General features: G+C 39.8%; 1 protein-coding gene across 1 annotated transcript in view; it reads left to right on the top strand.

Annotated features, from left to right (window-relative positions):
* LOC124263459 overlaps positions 1-22,600 on the top strand; it is a 158,381-nt gene that overhangs the window by 131,120 nt on the left and 4,661 nt on the right. The window contains 5 exon segments of the mRNA XM_046698105.1: positions 16,771-16,890; positions 19,881-19,925; positions 20,005-20,035; positions 20,646-20,772; positions 21,209-21,294. Coding sequence (XP_046554061.1) covers positions 16,771-16,890; positions 19,881-19,925; positions 20,005-20,035; positions 20,646-20,772; positions 21,209-21,294 — 409 coding nt within the window.

The raw sequence follows: 22,600 nt of genomic DNA, 5'->3' as shown, positions 1-22,600 counted from the left end.
GTGGGTACACTGCCAATATCTGATGATGGAGAGGAACAATTATATGGATTGACAATGTCACATCTATTGCAATAACGACATTGTCAATCCATTAAATTTATTCCTCTTCATCATATAGTCTGACGATGTTTGCAGGATACAAGTGCTTATTGTCCAGTATGTCTGATGTTAACGAGGCAAAAATTGTTGTGTGTACAGTATGTCTGATGATATAAAGAATTAAGGGTGGTGCATTGTACAGTATGGGTGTAGGCAAATCCCCACCAGGTCATTTAATACCCCATCTGCCATTTTCCCACCTGGACATTTCCCCACTCAAGAATATTATTGTCTGATGTTAATAAGGCAAAAATTGTTCTGTGTACAGTATGTCTGATGATGTTAAGATACAAGGGTGCATTGTACAGTATATCTGACGATGTCAACAAGGTACAAAGAAACTTTGTACAGTTGGTCAGATTATGCTAATAAGTACAAACATGCATTGTACATTAAGTGTACAATGTTAACAAGATAAAAGAGGAACGTTTTATACTGCACTGGATGTTAACAAGATTCGAGAGTGTATTACAGTATATCTAATGTTAACAAGTTATCAGGGTGTATTGTACTCTGCTGATGTCAATAATGTACAAGGAAATATTGTTGCATATAGTGTTACACATATAACCCATCAGTGTAACTAGTTGTACCAACATTTGCTCAATCTTATGTTATATCCATGCACCAGGAATGTTTCAGTGTTGAACTGCAGATGGTTACAAGACATTACTTGGCGTTACAGAGCCAGGGCGTGCTCCTGTAGACATTAAGCCAGCCAGGGGCCGACAAGGGTAATTTACCCTATCTCCAATACACTCACTTACCACTCAGCATGATAACACGCTGCTGTATGAAAATTGAATTTCCCTCTCCTCCAATCCGGCAAGTGTCACAGTGCGTTACCTTTCTTGTTACAAAGGACGGCAGTTATTAGATTGTCCATTTGATATAATTCAATTTTACCAACAGTATAAGCCGTTGAGAGACTTGAAGGTAGAAAGAATTTGATTTTTCCCTTGAGCAATGATATATGGAATGCTACGATGGGGATGGGGATTGAGATGCAAGTTTAACCTATCAAAATTAAAACTTTGGTCATTTCATGTAAAGTCAATCATCCCATGGGAGTTCTGCTTGGTCGTATGTCATGGGATTATTAGATTTGGGGATATGAATATAGCATATTTTTCCTCCGGGGATGGCGCAATTTGGAAAGATCAATGGAGCTTGTGATGAAACGTTCGAGTATTGAAACGCTAAAGGTGCTAGTGGCCCAAATTTGACACTTTTAACACTTGTGTAATTACATTAGATAGCTTATGATGAATTATGTTTGTTTCTACCGAAGTAGTTTGATGCAAGAAAATGGTGTTATATTCAGGGAGTTGAACTTTCATATACTATTCTTGCTTCTTAACTGGAAAATTTGATTTGCCAGATTTGAATTTGCAGTGTGGAGCAGTAGTTTCTTGGATCAATGCGCTGACATGATGGGGTGATGATGCAGAGTTGTATTCTTCAGTTCCTTATTTCACGACCGCCTCTGTGGTGTAGTGGTTAGAGTGTCCGCCCGGAGAGTGGAAGGTCGCTGGTTCGATCCCCGGGCCAAGTCATACCAAAAGACGCTAAAATTTGGTACTTGTTGGTCCCTGCCTGGCTTGGCTTTAATGGGTACAACAAGGACTGGTCGGCTTGGAGTTAGTATTGTTTCTGAGTGGGGTTATATAATTCATGCTTAACTGCAGCATGGTATCTCAGTGAGCTAGCACTATAAAACCAGCTTAAATCTGGGCTAGTACAAGCAGCCACACATACTCACACATGCACATCGTCATATGTGGAAATAATCTTAAGTATGACGTTAAACCCCACCTCACCTCACCTCCTTATTTCACACAGTTCTAAAGAACCGGTTGCTTAGTTGTCATCTGGAGTAAAAATTAGAAAAATTGGTGTCTGTCCTTTCATTCCCAGATTCATTCTTCAGAAGGGAGAAGGCAACACAGGGCATTGCTTTGCTTTTTCGGTATTGGGCCCAAAATGAAATGTTTCTTGAAATGTGTATTGGGATGTGTATTGGCTGCTGGGACAGAAGTGGGGTTGAGAATGGATTGGGTGTGATTGTTGTATAAAGAAATTACATGCTTGTTTGTCTGTAAAGAGTCTAATTTTCCAGAGATGGCAAACATTAAAGCTGATGGCAAGAAAAGGGAACAAGCAGTAACAATTTCAGCAATGCATATTTGTAAATACAGGTGTTAAGGAAGGGTCCTCTTTTGACCGAGTGAATGTTGTTTTATGACATTGTGAGTAAAATGCCAGTTTCATCACAGTAGTGTGAGACAGAAACAGTCAGACAATGGTCCCTGTGTTGTACAATGGGATACAATGTTGCAATAATAGCAATGATGCACACCTTTACCTTGAATGTAGTGACCTTAATGCGCACAAATATGAAAGATTTGTATCTCCAACCTCATCTTGCTCTTGTGGCCACAACTATGAAGACTCTGCTCATTATGTCTTCTCATGTACTCTTTACAACGATATACGTCAAATTATGTATTTTTATACTTAAGGATTTGACCTAAAATCAATTTTGTTTGGAAACCAAAGCTGTTCCTTGATAGTAAACAAAGAACTTTTAATTTCAGTGCACTTGTTTATAAATTTAACAGGCAGATTTGATCCAAAATAATTTCTCCATATGACTTATATACTGTTTAAAAATGATTGGTGTTATTTCTCGTTTTTGCAACATTTATATATCATTCACATTGTACATTCATCATGACATGTTTACTCTTCCTTCCATTGTATCCCGGAGCGGTATTCATATAAGCTTATGCTTGTTTACCAATCCGGTTCCTTTCATTGGAAATAAATATGTTTAAATCACCTTTACCATCCACTGTAGTCTCTAGTCTACTCTAAACCACAGACATGATTTGTTTAGGGCTTTTTCTCAATCAGATGATGCAAGGTGCCTCTGGTGAAGTTAAAATAGTTTTAAGATGACAGATTTATTAATCCATCAATGTTCAGAGAAAGAATCTCCCAAATTAAGATGTTGTGGCTAAGTTACTTTCATGTCTGTGCACATTTGCTGATGATAAACTACCTGTCAAGAAAACATTTCAATTCCATTATACTAATTACTTTCCAAACTCATCAACAGCCTCCCAAATCACCCCATGGATATGACAATCCCCCCAAATCACTTCATGGATATGACAATCCCCCCAAATCACCTCATGGATATGACAATCCCCCAAATCACCTCATTATGACTCACTTCAATTCCCAAATCACTTCATGGATGACAATCCCTTCAAATCACTTCATGGATATGACAATCCCCCCAAATCACCTCATGGATATGACAATCCCCCCAAATCACCTCATGGATATGACAATCCCCCAAATCACCTCATGGATATGACAATCCCCCCAAATCCTGATTGTGAAAGCTGCACACTTACTTGGAGAGAGATGGACTATTTCAGGAACAGATTAGTCATGGGAAGTTTAGTTATGTGTTAAAACCTGTCAAGTGGGAATGGACTGGACCAACAGTTGTCAACATCAAAGCTAACCCTGACGAATTGGTCTCACCTGTTGGTCAAAGATAGGTGCATATGACGCCTGTCACTTCAGTGAACAGTAGGTTAAAGTTTCCGGAGATCATCTCCAAGTGAGTAAATAAATCTTTTCTAGCAGTTTTTACTCCAATTTGAAGAGGAACATTTGACATTGAGTCAACTAACCATTTGACTACTTTCTGTTATAAGGAATCTGAGTAATTACCATCATCAGTTGAGGTTTTGACAGGGGAAGGCAGAAAGGGTGAAATATGTCAGTTCCTGCTCTCATAGATAAAGTCTTCTACTGGGAAATAGACGTATATTTTCAATGAAAAGGTTGGGAATTATCTTGTAAGCCTCGTTCTTGTTGAAAAATGCTTTGATACAAGATAAAAGAAGAGATGTAATTGCTTTATGATATTTCATGTTTTGGACATGCTTAAACCGTGTTTCCGTGGTGCAGCTTTGGTATTTTGTATCAATGCTTGGCTCATGTTGTAAATGGGAAGTGGTCCAAAAGTTCATTTTAATTTGGTGCAGTGTAGCAATTATTGAAATAGTTGTAGTGAGTTAGAATGAGTGGAAAAACTACAGACTACTGGGTTTCAGATTTCCAAAACTTGAGTTGGGCTTGACTTGATTACAATAATGCTTAATTGTAAATGATGGTTTTTGTACCAGTTGATATTCATGTGGTGTTGTGATTGTTTCCATTTAAGCCAGCGATGTATTTAGGGTCAATTTAGTTGGAGATGTTCAATTTGAAGATTAATAAGAAAAGAGAATGAAGATGTTGTACTGTGATTATAACAAAATTGTTTCGTATCTTGTTTGGAGATGGAATTGTTCTTCAACATTGTATAATTCAAGTACATTTGACCCCAAATACAGTGATGAGATCTGTCGGTGAAAAAATACATAATATGGCCAATTCTGTTAATGGAAATTTCTGCTCAAGGCCTATTTATTCCACTGTCTTCTGCCTGTTAATGAAAACTGTATTAAGAAAATATGTGTGTAATTGGATGAAATTGATTGTGTATATCACATTACATCAGTAACAAAGGCATATATCCTCAAATCGTACAAATGCCCTGCATACTATTTTCTCTTAATACAAGAAGAAACCCATGAAACATGTGCTGATTCCTTTTCGGCAGACACTGAGGGCGAGGTATGGACCGAGGTATAAACTAGAAGAGCCAAGCGGTGCCACAGTGTCTTTAGGGAATCCATTCATGAGATGCCGAACATTCTAATAGCTGTTAAGAATTCATTCTTCCCAAATACATTGTCCGTTTTTAGTAGTCTGTATGAAATTAACCCACATGCCTAAACAACAAAGTCAATGCACAATCATAATGTGACCCCTAGATGTTTTTCTAGCTAACTCGGACAGCATCTGGTGAACTGAAGACAAGATGTGGATCGGATCTGACTGAAATGCCACCAGTTTTAGAAACAAATTTTTTTCTGTTCTTCATCAGACTTAAAGATGACATGCCGTCAGACACGAGGATGACACGTGTATACAGGGGCCGATATTGGGCAAATTTTATGGATTTGATTGACATGTCTCCTACCCAATTCCTCAACCAATACCTGTGCCTGGATAAAAGCTCATGTTGGTGTATATCCCGGCTGAGCGGACAAGGTTTGATTAAATGGACAATATTGAGATTTGGGCAGACTGGAGCCGAGGATGGTGTAATCGCCACAAGCCGCTGAGCTTCACAGGGCTCTCTCGGCAAGAAGCTCCATCGAGTTAATGATCAAAGAAAGCCCTTTTCATTTACCGCATTAGGTCAGACATTATGGCAACATTCTGGGGAAGATTTCACAAAGTTACAATTTGGGGAAATCAGGAGATACAGGCATCTAAAGTTTGGCAGACTGAGCGTCTTGAGGCATGGTTTTTGACGAATTTTGTCCATTACGGCAGTTTTCTGTGTAGGAGTTTGGCAGCAGCTGTAGACTGTTGTGCTCCGAGATTCCTAAATCTGCAGTTTATCACAGCCATCTCACCAGATACATTTTATTGCATCAGGGACTCCATGACCCTTAGTTGTTTACAAAGGCAGGGATTGGAAACCTCTTTTAGAAGTTGAAGCTTGAGTCCATCTGATAAGTAGCTAAATATCTTTCCATACTTTGAACTTAGAATTCACTTAAGGTGTGAGTTAAGAATGAAAACTTCAATTTCACTTTAGAGCTCATTAGGAAGCATTTCAGTTTACTAAGTTTATAATTTGTGATTCTGTGAATTTGAAAAAAATATTCTGAATACATTTATATATGTATACCACGGAAGCCTATTAGGGCCAACTGATATTTTTTTATTATCTTGAAAATTCAAGATATTAAGTTGAAAATTCAAGATATTATTTCCTCTTGGTAAGAGTGGGTGTTGACAGGTTGACAGAGGTACAAGTGCTTCCATGTGAGACAGATATACTTCTTTCATATCTTATATGAGAGGTTGATGGAGAGAACAGGGAGTTTGAGTGAGTGAGGGTGAGTGTAAGAAAGTGAGAATGCGTCACCACATACAGGAGTGGATGAATGAGTTAGACGGATAGAGAAAGTGAGGGAATGAATGGATGAATGAATGAGTTAGACGGATAGAGAAAGTGAGGGTGAGTTAGCGCGGACCACAGGAGTGAATGAATGAAATAGAGAAAGTGAGTGAATGAATGAGAGAAAGTAGTGGATGAATGAGTTAGACGGATAGAGAAAGTGAGTGAATGAATGAGAGAAAGTAATTGTAAGTGAAAGAGTAGAGTCAGTCAGTGATACTGAAGGCGTACAGTAAGGTGAGGTGAAATTGGGTTTAACGTCGTGCTGGAGAATATTTCGCTCATATGACGACGTGCGTGCGTGTGTATGTGTATGTGCAGCTGCTTGTACTAGCCCAGACTTAGGCTGGTTTTATAGTGCTAGCCCACTGAGATACCATGCGCGCAGTGAAGCATGAATACCCCACTCAGACACAGTATACTGACTCCGAGCCGACCAGTCCTTGTTGTACCCATTAATGCCGAAGGAGTAAAGTAAGAATGTTAGAAAGTTATTGTGAATGAATGATAAGGGAATGAGTGTAAAGGAAAGATAGTGAAGGAAAAATGAAACAGTGAATGAATTACTTTATAGAGTGATTGTGAATAAATGAGTGATTGACTGACAGTGATAATGGATGATAATGAATGAATGAATGAGACAGTGATAATAGATGATAATGAATGAGTGAATGAATTAATGAGACAGTGGTAATGGATGATAATGAATGAATGAGTGAATGAATGAATGAGAGACTGATAATGGATGAAAATGAATGAATATATAATGAATGAGACAGTGGTAATGGGTGATAATGAATGAATGAGTGAATGAATGAGAGTGGTAATGGAATGGATGATAATGAATGAATGAGTGAATGAGAGACAGTGAGAATGGATGAGAAAAAGCCACAGTAAATGAGTGAGTTAGAGACTGATTGAGTGACATTTGGCAAGGAATAAAAGAGTTAGTGAATGAATGCAAATGAATGAATGAAAAAGACTGATAGTGGATGTGTGAGTGAAAGTCTTTTAAGTGTGTGTGTAATTTAACTAAGCAAATGGAAGTCAGGCTAATGTGTAGCTGATTCTTGGCAGCACTGAACACTTTTCAGGAATACAAACTGGGTCAGCCACACTGATAATTTATAGATCATCATGGACAACGTAAACAACCATTGGAACCACACATTTGTTTAATTGATCTAAGCTTTTATCATCAAGGGTCGTTTATCAACATATATCCATTCCCAGTATGTTTGTGTGGAGGATGCGTCCTGCTTATACTTGAGGGCTCCTTGCAAACAGGTCAGTGTCCCTCTAGTACACCTCTACACTTGACCACGCTGACCAGTCCAGTATGTTTGTTTGAGGGCTGTGTACCGAGACCATTGGCTATCAGACCTCCCTAGTGGGAGAAGGTTATCAAAATACCACTGTCATGGGAAGTGTGATTGACTCTGCTCTGGGAGCCACATTATCAGAAATATTTACTGATGATAGAAATATGATAACGGATATATGAGAAAAAGATGGTAAACTGTTTGGGCAGGGATAGACATGTTTGTATACTGATTAGGAACAGGCTTACTCATGCTGGCACTCCAACATGGATTTCTTGTGCTGTGGTTGTTTGCTCCACTCATTCATTACCTTTCACCAAGTTTTGTCTGCTAGGTTGAGAGTGAGTTAGTTTAGTTTTACGCCGCTTTTAGCAATATTCCAGCAATATCACAGCAGGGGACACCAGAATTGGCTTCACACATTGTACCCATGTGGGGAATCGAACCAAGGTCTTTGGCGTGACGAATTGGTCTTCAGCAAACCATACTTGCCGTAAGAGGCTCCTAACAGGATTGTGTCATTGTATCCTAGTTGCGTAGATTGATGCTCATGATGTTTATCATGGATTGTCTGGTCCAGACTCGATTATTTACAGATCGCCACCCTATATTGCTGGAATATTGCTGAAAACGGCTTCGAACAACAAACAAAACAAACAATGTTAAATGTTGTGTCCAACCATATTCACTCACTTGACACTAACTCACTAAGGGACCTTATTCTACTCAGAAATATAACAGCACTAAACATTTACAAGAAAACTAAATAGGAAATATTGAAAATAATTGTTTAAAAAATAGAAATGCATGTCTTTTCAATTACCCATAATTCCCAAGGACTCTTCAGAAAGCTGTTACAAACAGACCATGGCAGCATGACTGCCTTTGAGTGAGTACGTGTCAACAAAGTTGCAGTTCAGAAGGGACTATATTGGCAACGAATAATGTTGTTTTGATATGTGACAGGAGATATTATTTTTGTTTTCCATCTTGCAAGATGGCCTCGTGATATCTATAATTGTTGTAGAAGGGTGAAATGTAAACGCAAAGATCTGGCGCCAAGGGATTATGCTGATAATTCTGATAAGTGTTTATAAGAACGTACCTCTGTAGAAAATAGTGTTATGTGTACATTCCTCCGTCTAATGAATCTCTTATAAGAAGCCAATGTTTTAGATTGAAGAGGGAAAATTTGGCACCACTCAAACACTGAAAGGTTGGAAATGTCATTACCTTCTACATCTCACTTGATGCAGTTTATGCTTGGTATGACCTTTAAATCATACCTGGTAAGTGATTCTGTGTCCTCCATTCATGGAATATCTCCAAGGTACAATAGCTATATCAACCTTGCCTCTTGTGTTGAGAAAAACATTGCAGCATCAGAAGGTGGGAGAACGTGGGGTGCAGGGCTACATATGTAGTGAGGAATGCAGAGGTGAGCAGGGAGGAATGCAGGGAGGGGTGCAGGGGTGACATGCAGGGGTGACAGGGTAGGGTGGACATGGAGGGGTGCAGGGGTGGACAGGGAGGGGTGAGCAGGGAGGATGCATGGATCATGGACAGAGAGGAATGCAGATGTGGACAGGGGTGCCCAGGGAGGAATGCAGTGGTGCTCAGGGAGGAATACAGGGGTGACCTGAGGGAGGATTGTAGGAGTGGGCATGGAGGAAAGCAGTGTTGGTCAGGGGTGGGCAGGGAAGGAATGCAGTGTTGGTCAGGGGTGGGCAGGGAAGGAATGCAGTGTTGGTCAGGGGTGGGCAGGGAAGGAATACAGTGTTGGTCAGGGGTGGGCAGGGAGGAATGCATGCAGCGTTGGGCAGGGAAGGAATGCAGTGTTGGGCAGGGATGGGCAGGGAAGGAATGCAGTGTTGGTCAGTGGTGGGCATGGATGAATGCAGTGTTGGTCAGGGGTGGGCAAGAAGGAATGCAGTGTTGGTCAGAGATGGGCAGGAAAGAAATGCAGTGTTGGTCAGGGGTGGGCAGGGAAGGAATGCAGTGTTGGTCAGGGGTGGGCAGGGAAGGAATGCAGTGTTGGTCAGGGGTGGGCAGGGAAGGAATGCAGTGTTGGTCAGGGGTGGGCAGGGAAGGAATGCAGTGTTGGTCAGGGGTGGGCAGGGAAGGAATGCAGTGGTGGGGAAAGGGCAGTGGTGGTCAGGGGGTGGGCAGGAAGGAATGCAGTGTTGGTCAGGGAAGGGCATGGGCAGGGAAAAGAATGCAGTGTTGGTCAGGGGTGGGCAGGGAAGGAATGCAGTGGTGGTCAGGGGTTGGCAGGGAAGGAATGCAGTGGTGGTCAGGATGAGGGTGGATGGAATACAGGTGGGTGGAAATTTGAGGTGAAAAATAACTAAACTATTGAGATGGGCAGGATTGAAATTTGAAGTGAGACAGGAAATAAAGATCTATGAAGAGTATCTGGGCATGGATAGCTGCAACTGCAGCTGTTGCAGATGGAGTCAGGGTGATGATGGAAGGATAGATGCACACCTCCCAGTCTCACCTTCACCCCACTGAGTACAGATCTCTCACTTGTATCTGGAAGTATATGGATGGATGTGTATGTGTGTGGCTTGTTTATGGAGATAGTGTTGAAAGTGTGTCCCTGACAAGTATCTGTCGTCACTGTGCATCTGTTAGCAACGCTGCACCTGCTGCAGGTGAATAGACCAGACAGACTCAGCCTTGTTGCCATTTACACTGTACAGTAAAAACTTCATTACCTCCAAATGAGATTTGATGCTTCAAGGGAGCACAAACATTGGGTTTAGGTGATAATTAAACTTTTTGGGAGATACACATTACGGAAATAGTTGTAATTATGTGGACATTTAAGTTGGTTTTGCACACGAGTGCATGTAAATTTACTTAAGTGTTTGCCTGCACCTTTCATGGCTTTACATACAAGGGACAAGTTTAGCATCGAAATGATGAATTACATGCTTGTATCACTACTCATTCAGGTATGTATTAGGTGGACACAGAAAATTATTCTCACACCATCATGAAGCATTTTGTGGGTTATTATTGGCTCTGGGATTTTGGTATATTGACACACTGACCACACACATGATTTGTCTGCAGTCTGTCTACACCTCGTTCACAAAATACACACAGTGTGAACAGCTTTTCCCACACCCCGCCAACACACATACATGCACACACAACACACACACATACACACACAGGCATGTATGCACACACCACACACACATACACACACAGGCATGCATGCATAGAGAGAGAGGGGGAGAGAGATTTGAATTGAAAAGCAGCCCCAGTGAGTTGGGAGATTAAGGCCTGGGGAAATCTAGACTTGCTTCATTTAGGGCTTTAGTATTGCAGGTTGAGCTAGGCAGTTTGGAAAATAATGTGGTTCAGGGACTGTAAGGCAGACTATCACTCTATTTCACCTGTGAAGTTCTGGGTTAGAATTGGTTTTCAGTGACCCATGCTTGCCGTAAGAGGCAACTAACAGGATCAAGGATTTGGTTGATGCATGTCATCGTATCCCAAAATTTTGCATTGATGTTCATAATGTCAATCACTGGATTGTCTGATCCAGACTAAATTATTCAGATACCGCTGTCACATACCTGGATTATACCTGTGTGCAGCAATAAACAAACATGAAAACACTCCACCCACACCCTAAAACTCACATCCCAACACACACACTAAAAGATTACACATTACAAGCCCACACTTGTCAGTGGCATTTCAAATACATTTAATTCATGTATCATACAGTTTGATGCAAGTTTAAACGTCAACCAAATGAAATTTGTAGGACCTTTGAAGTTGCTATCAGTCACGTCACATAATAGAAACCTCTATGTAACGGGCCTGATTCAAAAACAATTTATGGCGTGAGTTCATGAATTATGTATCGCTGCCCATACATACACACCCATTTAATTCTTGCTGAAAATTGTATGTAAACAAATTGTTCTTTTTAAACTTCTTTGTGTGAATTTACCACCTTACGATGGACTATAAAGCCCCTTTGTCTCAGTCCATGGCAGCGCCCACATATATTACCTCTTAAGGACAGCAGCATTTTATCTATTCTTCAACACATAAAATATAACTTGTGACGTACTTGCTGTTCAGCTTGCTTTAGTTCGTTAGGGTCATTTCTCACTTTGATTGACCTCCTCCGTGGTGTAGTGGTTAGAGCGTCCGCCCCGGAGAGCGGGTTCGATCCCAGACCGCGTCATACCAAAAGACGTTAAAATATGGTACTTGTTGGTCCCTGCCTGGCGCTCGGCATTAAAGGGTACAACAAGGACTGGGTGGTTCGGAGTCAGTATAATGTGTCTGAGTGGGGTATTCATGCTTCACTGCGGCATGGTATCTCAGTGGGCTAGCACTATAAAACCAGCTTAAATCTGGGCTAGTACAAGCAGCTGCACATACACATACACACGCATGCACGTCGTCATATGAGCGAAATATTCTCAAGCACAATGTCAAACCCAATTTCACCTCACCTCACTTTGATTGTTTTCAAAATGTTTTTAAGAACAAAAATGTTTTGTCATCCTTTGTTTTAATGGTGTGTTTTGAACAACTTAATTACTGATTTTAATCTTATTCAGCTGTTCTGTCAGTCATTGGAAGTACTTGCAGACATCATGTATCGTTCTAGTATTTACTGTAGCCATATTGTTGCATGAGAGAATCCCGTTAACTTAAATCTTTCCTTCGTTAAGTGGTTTAAATTACTACACAAACAGTTCATTTTTCACAAACTTCACATCACTGGAGCCTGTTCACGAGCATATTTTGAGAAAATCAGAAACTACACATCTTTTAAACATTCTAATTACAGACCCTAAATGTTGTCAATGAGTGCTAGTATGCCATAGCTGTCAGAAATTATCAAAATGGAATGCAGACGGTCATGCAACTGCCTCTCATCTTGAAACAGCTCGCATGTCGAGGTGCAAATAAAGGGAAATGTTGTTTGATTATTGGCTGGCGTTTGTTAATTCCCCCAGACATAAGAGATTTAACTGGAGCCAGAAATCTGCTTGACCACTAAGTTCCATTTCACATGCTATGATCTGACAACATCTTCACGAGAATCAGCACTGAAATATGAACTAAACGTGTCATAATTTGCTCTAGTTTCTCCCTCACTTCAATAAGCATGTGTGTGATAGTTTTTTAATTGATAAGGACTTGGTTATTCAAGAATTTTAAGCCAAAGGTCAGGGAGTACAGCGATCTGAAGTATTTCATAATTCAAGAACGACTTGATTTATGGCACTCAAGCCATGTTTAAAGTTTGAAGAAGTCAGTGATAAGGGTATTGGATCTTTTTACAAGTTGACTTGTTTATGTTGCATTGTTTCGGCTTTATTAAATTAGATCATGGAATATTTTTTTTATAGCGTGCCGTTTCAGATATGCATTTGAGAGTGGTGCTTGATTATGTTGTTTGAGTTCTTCTTTGTGGTGTAATAATGATTGTTTTATGCTGGGATGAATAGTTTTGTTGATGAATTGTTTTGTGGCTCAAATGATGGAAATTCTGATAAATGTTTGTTTTAAGTGCTCTTGGTTGAATTTAATTCTTTAACTGCATGTTTACTTTTTTCATTGAAAATGTCATTAACATATAAATACAACATATTCTCATTAGAATACTGAGAAAATGCATTTGCAGAAAAAGCCAAATGGGATTTGCTGGAGGCAATTTGTCGCTATTGCAAGGCTATATTTTCAGGAAATTGAGAATAAACAGTGGTGATTTTAAAAAGTTTAATTGATTTTCAAACCGAAAGTGAACTCAAGCTGAAGTTAAAAAGGATATGATTCTTTTCACCTGTCACCATTACTATGCAAGTACAGGCGCCAGCGCCAGACTGCCTGGAGAGAGCACCTGCATTCTCTGACATGTCAGACAGCTCCTTCACCCAGCTGACATGCAGGCCTGGACTGCATGTACAAATGAGAGGGTCTGCATGCCAGGGATGTTTCATGCAGTAATGTCAATTCAGCCATATGTGTTTAGGCAAATTTGTCGTGATCTTCTGAAATATACACCATGAACTGTTAAAGGTATTGCTGGGTGTAGTACTGTTCGGTGGACATGCCTTGTTAGACCTACTCAAGTCTCTTAGGTAATAACTGATAGTTTAAATGATAATTTCTAACAAATATGAATAACAGACTGGTGTTCTTAGACTGTCTGCTTATCTAGATTTGCGTCTCTTCAGGATAGAATTACTATACATCCATGGGTGTAGCATTCAGTACAGCCTTGGAACAAGGCTAATGTCTTGTGTGTTGGGAAGGGTGACTTAATGTAATTCTTATTTTGGTTGGACTATATTTTGTATATGTAATCTTGGACAGTATGGCTTGATGCTCATACCATTGACTACTGGTTTGACATGCTTCAGATCAGTTTGCAAACTGTTTTATATCTTTAACATAGTTCCCTTGGCAAGCAGATGGTAAATAGTTATTTTGTTCAGATTTCAGGTTTTTTTAGAGTTCATATTTTCCTTCATTCTCTTCCCACAGAGGTTACTTGTCATATCTTCCTAAGGACCTCTGTTCTAATACAGCCTTTTCATGGTGCGAGTGTTCAGGATTCGTGATTGGTTGCAATCAGATTTAGTTGTGCAATCAGCGACGTTGTTTCTAAAGTGATCATTCGCAAGGCCTCGGTTATTTCCGTATGCTTCGGGAAAACTAGAACCCCTTTCCCTGCGCGATGCGCAAACGTTTCTTATAGACAGAACTCAGTCATGTAAATGGCGGATCAATGGCGTCTCCATCGCCATCGTTGACAACGGCTAAGCTAGATGTCTTGTGCGTCACATCAACACAAGTTCCTGGCAGAGGAGGGATATTTGTGACCCAACATTTGCTTGTATTAGTCAAGTTGATGTAACACGTGTTCTGATTGGACAGAAAGAAGGGAGATAATTCGTGTTGCGATTTTTGCCACTAGGGGATTTTACGAGAACCGGGAAATATGACTGTATTAGAACAGAGGTTCGTAGGAAGATATGACAAGTAACCTCTGTGGGAAGAGAATGATTTTCCTTATTTAGAGTTATTTTAACATTACATTTTTAACAGTGCGTTCAAGGCAATCCTTTTGAACTAAGCGTAAAACCTCTTCCTCTATTTGCTCTTGTTTAACATTGAAATGTGAGTCAAATTTACAAAGAAGTAGCATTATTTATAACACCATGAACTGGGAAATGTTGAATGAATTTCAATTTGGGAATTATTTTGGACAATTTGCTGAAGATTTATTTATTTGGGCATGGATATTGGCTTCTGATAAATGTTGGTGCAGTTCTTGTCAAACATTTACTTTACTGCTACTGTGTAGAAGCCATCCCCTTAGATAAGCCTTACCAGGATCCACTGACTGATGGTTTAAATACCAGATTCACCCTCATTAGAACCAGTGGTATGTTAGTAGGCGTCACTATATTGATTAACACAAGCATTCAACCTACGTGGGTTTCATTTTCTTCCAGTATGGTCACATGATCAAATTTATACTGTTCAAAGCACCTTTCATCCAGTCTGACTCACTGAGAGTCTAGTATCAGATAAATTGAAAACCAACAGCTGAAAGCTATAACTGTAAATGCTTAAAATATCAAGAAAATACAAGTGACGAAAAACAGTTTCACTCTCAGCTTTGTGGTTACATTGACACGATTTTTGCAAAAATGTGTACAGTTTCTCATCCTTTATTTGAGACTGTTGTTATAGGGACTGATTCAGGACAGCCATCGTCCAAATATTTAAAAAGTAAAAAGCTATGTAGTCAAGACATGTGAGACTTTATTGTAATATATATATGACGCTAACCTGTATTCATAATCACTACTGTACATCCTTTTCACTACCGCATTGTACATTGACTTGTCAGCCCATTAAGTATTGTATAAGACCATTAAGTATTGTATAAGACTTATATCATAACACTGTCATGAAATGTATATATCAGGGAAGGTGTTTAATTGCCTCTCCAGGAAGAAGTAACTTGGAGGCATTGGCAGCTGGATACAGTATGATGATCAGAGAATAATATCTGAAAATTATGATTGATGAACATATAAAGATGTATGTGATATAACTGTCAACATTAATATCTAAATAAAGACAATGGAGGTGTTTTGTTCGTTTAAGATCATTTTCAGTTCTGACTGATGTGATAAAGTCATGGCACTTTAACCCAGTTTACCAGTGTCAAATGCTGCGGGTTTACTATGTAATTGTGAAGTGACAACAAATCAGATTACAGAAGACAGGAGGAGTTATTCCCCTTCTCCCTATGTCAACGGACCACTTGGCTGTGTGTACCTGTTGACTATGGACATGTCATTGGTTATATAGTGTTGTCCATTGTTGGTGTTTGAGTGTTATTGTCATCAAAATTAACACTCCGATGGCTGAGTTGTGTCAGTATATTCTAATATTCCCTTGTGGGGACTCTATGGCAGCAAAATAACACCCCTTTGTCACCCAGGAATACAGACTAATGTTACCCGTGAAGGTCCGTGTTAGAATATTGATCTTCAGTAACCCATGCTTGTCGTAAGAGGCGACTAACGGGATCGGGTGGTCAGGCTTGCTGACTTGGACAACACATGTCATCGGTTCCCAATTGCGCAGATCGATGCTCATGCAGTTGATCACTGGATTGTCTGGTCCAGATTCGATTATTTCTAGACCGCCACCATATAGCTGGAATTTTTATGTGCGGCGTAAAACTAAACTCACTCACTAACTCACTCAATGACTAAAGTGGGGATTGACAGGCTATGCATTGCACATCATCACACCAATATGATCTTGCCTCTGATTCAGGCTTGATCTGTGACATGCTGCCTCCCAGTCTCACAGAATTGTTAGAGGGGATTGTTATTTGTTTGATCTCTCAATAGAATATAGTTCTTGCTGCATTTGACATTTCGTAAAACAGTGGATATGAATACACAATGCCTTTAGGATTTCAGGTTTGAATCCCAGATGGTAATCAACCAAAACAAAGTACAGAATCTGTACTTCACTTAGCAAGTGTAATCCCTATTTTTACTTCATTTTTATTTTTTGCTAATCAAAAGACAGAGTTAGTTAACCCTGTCTCTTCATAATTGGTGTTGAATGCATGGATAGTTTGACAGCCTTTCTTTGTTGGTACAAATCTTCCATTATCATCTTTTTTCATAGCAGGATGTTCATGACTGTATCTTTTTGTTACAGGAAGTTCATAGAGCAATGTTTCAAGCCATTCTCATCCGGCCTGGTGGAGGAGGGGGTGTACAAGAGACTGTGTGATGAGACCGCCCAGTACAAAACAGATCTCATGAAGAAGGCAGAAGAGTGAGTGAAGTATTTGACCAGGACAGGGATTCCCATGTCAGGCATGAAGCCTGGTGTCCATGGTGCCGTTGTACAAAGCGATCTTATTGCTAAGGTGACCGTATCGCCCATATCTTAACATCGACTTAGTGCTAAGGTGACCGTATCTCCCATATCTTCACATAGACTTAGTGCTAAGGTGACCGTATCTCCCATATCTTAACATAGACTTAGTGCTAAGGTGACCGTATCTCCCATATCTTCACATAGACTTAGTGCTAAGGTGACCGTATCTTCCATACCTTAACATAGACTTAGTGCTAAGGTGACCGTATCTTCCATACCTTAACATAGACTTAGTGCTAAGGTGACCGTATCTTCCATACCTTAACATAGACTTAGTGCTAAGGTGACCGTATCTTCCATACCTTAACATAGACTTAGTGCTAAGGTGACCGTTACATCTTCCATACCTTAACATAGACTATCTCTCCATACCTTAACATAGACTTAGTGTTAAGGTGACCGTTATCTTCCATATCTTAACATAGACTTAGTGCTAAGGTGACCCGTATCTTCCATACCTTAACATAGACTTAGGCTAAGGTGTGATCTTCCATACCTTAACATAGACTTAGTGCTAAGGTGACCGATTCTTCCATACCTTAACATAGACTTAGACTTAGTGCTAAGGTGACCGTATCTCCCATACTTTAACATAGACTTAGTGCTAAGGTGACCGTATCTCCCATACTTTAACATAGACTTAGTGCTAAGGTGACCGTATCTCCCATACTTTAACATAGACTTAGTGCTAAGGTGACCGTATCTTCCATACCTTAACATAGACTTAGTGCTAAGGTGACCTAAGCTATTGTTTTGTACAACAACACCCTGCCCCTGATGTTGCTGGAATATCACGAAAAGCAGCATAAACCATGCTCACTCACTACTGGCTTCAAGATTTACCTGACTACAGTCAGGCATTATTTCACTACTGGCATTTAATGAAGTGTTTGTTCAAATGTGTATATATTTAGTGGAGTTAAACATATCTGGCCTTTTTTACATTGTATACTCACAGAGGATACATATCAGAGGAATGTTTTATATGGAACACAAATACAAGCCACCTGAACACCCTCTTGTAGACAGCCCATGTTTACAGCAGTTATAAATATTTTTACAATAGGTTGATGTATTGCTTTGAAAATATTCCTTTCATGATTGATAACATGTATTTTTAAAATTCCATAACCTGTTCTCTAGTCCGTCCTGCAGACCCAGAAACAAATATACCCAATACAGCCCAAGCATGTTTAGAACATGAGGCACGTCTCGAGTTTCTGTAAATGAAGAAAGTCTCTGGGCTCCATTTATAATACTTTAGGAAGAAAATTTAGGAACTGTTTTATCTGTAAAGAGTCTAGATGTTAGTTACCTTTTCCCTGCGCTGTCTGACAAACAATATCAGTATTTTACTGCACTCACCTGCATATTGTTTTTAAAACTATAAATCTCATGTGTACTCGTCTAATCATGAGACTGAGAATCTACAATAACTTCATACTGAAGCCATTATAATCAGAATAATAAACAAGAGAGCTACATGTTAGAAAATGCTCGGATAAAGCATTCGCTCATCACGCCAAAGTCAGACTTTTCATTCCCCACATTGGTCCAATATGAAGCCCATTTCTGGTCTCCCTGTCGTGATATCTTTGGAATATTGCTAAAAGCAGCGTAAAAACAACTCAAATACTAAAAAATGCTACTTAATTCACAAGCTTCATACAGAATCTTTTTCTCTTGAAGCTGACGAGCACCATTATGATTTATGGGCAGTGTTATCACTAAATTACCCACTATGACAGGGAGCCATTATTCTTGCTCAGCTCTCCAGTCACTGGTACAGGGCACAAGTTTGGGATGTATCATAAAGACAAGCTAGTACTTTCCCTTTATGATCCACTAATCAAATCAGTTGATAAGTCAGGGTAATAAGCCCCAGAAAAAACAGCCTGTAAACAGTGAAAGTATCAACACTTGTGTCTTAGATACAGAGCTTGTCTCTGGCTAATGTCGAGTGTGACAGTATTTACTCAATGTTAATGGCAGGGCTTCCATCTGTCGAAAATATTTACATGGCGTCACCAGGCTTCGGCAGCTGCATAGCCAAGCCATGTTTGTCTGATGGAAGATTGAAAGGGGATCTGAGGAAGTTATGAATTTTTCATGTTAAGATATCTTCTTGAAGAAAGAGGATCCCCTCTCATGCATATTTTCAGATTGTGAGAATTATGAAATTTTAGATCATGATAATGTCATCTATGTGGGCTTTTGTGGCTGATTTTCATCTGTCTGTCCATTATACTTTCTGTCCATCCATAATTTTTTCGCTATTTCTGACATAAACTTATAATTGATTGAAGCACACATAATATCCAGTCTTTGAATGGCATTTCAAAGTGGTACACATAAGGGAAAGAATTTACAAATGTCATGCAAGTTCTTTACTTAAAGGGAACACATTTTGGAGTATATGATTACTCCTTCAACAAGTGAATGAATTCTAGGATACAGAGAGAATACATATGCACATGTTGTTTATAAATGTTCATACATATTCTCTCTGATCTTAGCATTCAACCATTGAAGATGCGTGTTAGAATTGATCTTCAGTATCCCATGCTTGTCATAAGAGGTGACTAAAGGGATTGGGTGGTCAGGCAGACTTGGTTGACACATGTCATTGTATCCCAATTGTGTAGATCGATGCTCATGCTGTTGATCACTGGATTGTCTGGTCCGGACTCAATTATTTATAGACTGCCGTCATATAGCTGGAATATTGCATAAAACTTAACTCACTCACTCTTGGCATTCATGTTCTGTTTCCCAATTTAAAGAAGTTCACATTCGTAAATTCTGTCTCTCACTTATAATATGTGAGAATGTTAAGCAACAGTGTTAGTATGTACAACATACACTGGTGTGATTCTGTGTTGTAGGAGAGAGAGGAAGCTGTACACTGGGCTGTACCCAGACCTGCAGAGGAGAGAGAGAAGGATCTCAAGGTCAGCTGTGGTTCATTAAACATGTGAAGACATTCACAAATTACCCAGACCTGCAGAGGAGGATCAAGTTGCCAGAGAAGGATCTCAAGGTCTGTGTGGAGCCTGTGGTTCATTAAACATGTGAAGACATTCACAAATTAAGACAAAATTAAATATTAACCTCAATACCACTATCTATGTGTGGAGCTTGCATTTTATGACAAAAGGGAACTAAATCGGACACATTTTGGACACTAAACTCACTACCTCTGTGTGTGGAGCTTGTTCATTACAAACAATCACTAATTCAAACATAGTTCAGATAACTCACTACCTCTGTCAGTGTGTGGAGTTTGTCATCCATTAGAGGCAGAGACTAACTCAAACACACTTCAGATACGAAACTCATTACCTGTGTGTGTGGAGCTTGGGGTTCAATTCAGAAAGCACTGAATTTTCAAATTGTTAAAAACAAATTCAGATACTGAAATCACTACCTGTTTCTGTTTGTGGGACATATTGTACCTTAAAGATATACACTTTCCTTGTTATGCTTAGTTCAGCTACTCCACAGATGGTGAAAATGGGCAGGACAGCACATCATCTCTCATCCCCTGTCCAGAAAAAATGGCAGTAGGTGTTAAAGGAATAATTAAGATAATACACTGATTTCTACCAGTGCAATGAGGGGACTTATTTCTGCCCTGTCCTGTATTCCAGCTGACCATCCTGCTGACCTCCAAGCTGTTGGAGCGGTTCTACCCAGAACACATCCTGGCACGGATGCAGCTCCAGTCAGAGGATGAGTTCTGGGAGAGTCTGCATCTGGAGCCCAAGGACTGGAAAGGTGCCCAATAGACATTGACAGAAACAAACGTCAAAGATATATATACTCAGTTCCATGAGAAAAGTAACTTTTATTGTGGTTGTGTTATTAGTAATACATGACATTATGACTGTCAGCTAGGCTACATCATTTAGGAAATGTTTGTAATATGATTTTAGACATATGAAAACTGAAGAGGAATGAGGTCATAATTTGGGGAAGGGGTTCACACCTCTCCATGAAATTTGGATTGGGGATATGTGAATTGTAATCAGCTAATCTGTAATTGTAATCTGTTGTGGTCAAGTTTGCTTAATCTCATTCCCCATTTCTGGTGTCCCCCTTGTGATGTTGCTGGAATATTGCTAAAAGCGGCGTTCAGTCAGTCAGTCATAATCCATTATTTAGGATGAAAGGTTGTTTGTGGTGAAATGATTTCCTTTTCCCTGTGTTGTAGGTTTTGCCTGCAAGAAGCTAGCCATGGTTTTTTCGAAGCCATTTTTGCTGCCTTTGGAAGAGACTGACAACTATTTCGAACTGAAGGTAAAATGTCTTTCATAACAATGAGTCAGTTAGTGGAAGTGATGGGTGTTGTAGGGTAATAATATCAATACCCATGCAAGAAAACGTGGGTTGTGATCAGATGGGTGTTGTAGGGTACAATATAAGTTGTTCACTGGTCACGAGGGGCATTAGTTGATGTACCCTCGATGTTTGTTTTTCCTGTTCCCTAAGCCTTCCGGGGAACATAAACAAACATCGAGGGTACATCAACCCATGAGCCCCGAGGGACCAATGAACAACGTGATTTATCTTAACGAACACCTTAATTTTAATTTTGAATTGATTGAAGCACGGGTACAAATCTTTTTGTAGCCATCGCTAGATTTTGCTGACAATAAAAACAGATTTAGAGTTATCTCCCTTCCATCGATTTGCATTCGCAAAACATCGGTAATTTCCGTGCATCATATATGATTCAATGTAATTCGAGATAAAGAATTACTACCACGAAGTACCAAATGAGTTGCCATTGACAGCGGGTACATTGAAATGTTATTTGTAAGCGGGGTACATTGAAAAAAATAGAAGAGCGCTCAGCCAATCAGAAAGCGACATTTATGTGTGAGGTAAGATAAATACTGATTGATACACCATTTAAGATTCTGGTAAGAATTGATCTTCAGCAACACATGCTTGTTCTGAGAGGTGGCCCATGGAAGCTTTCGGACTTGGTTCATGTGTATCATCATATGATTAGCTTGATGTTCATGATGTCAATCACTGGACTGTCTGGTTCAGACTCGATTATTTACAGAAGAAAAATGATGATGATTTTAAGGGGAGGGTCGTCCATTTTGTTCTGGGGAGGTGGGGGTCATTAATTTTGTACAATGACTGACTGACTGACTGAGTTTGGTTTTACGCCGCTTTTAGCAATATTCCAGCAACATCACGGCGGGGAACACCAGAAATGGGCTTCACACATTGTACCCATGTGGGGATTCGAACCCGGGTCTTCAGCGTGAGGAGCGAACGCTTTAACCATTAGGCTACCCCACCACCCCTAATTTTGTACACATGTGCTAGTGGGGTGACATTGATTTTGTACATAAATTTTAGGGGAGGTCATTCACATTGTACATGTTTCCCCATTAAAATCATCATCATTGCCTCTTGCCATAAATTATGAACGGTCGTTTAGTCGTATCAAACCAAAGTTAGCGTGTTTGTCGTTGTTTAACAGAATGGTAGCACCCGAGATTTGAGTCGTATGAGTAATGTAAGTGTTATATTGCAGCCTTGTTTTGACATTCCAGCTTTGACAGACCCTGACACTCTCAAGAGC

The sequence above is a fragment of the Haliotis rubra genome, unplaced genomic scaffold (assembly GCF_003918875.1).
Source record: "Haliotis rubra isolate DU_JTF1 unplaced genomic scaffold, ASM391887v1 Scf884, whole genome shotgun sequence".
NCBI lineage: Eukaryota > Metazoa > Mollusca > Gastropoda > Lepetellida > Haliotidae > Haliotis > Haliotis rubra.
This window is presented reverse-complemented; position numbering and strand designations above follow the sequence as displayed.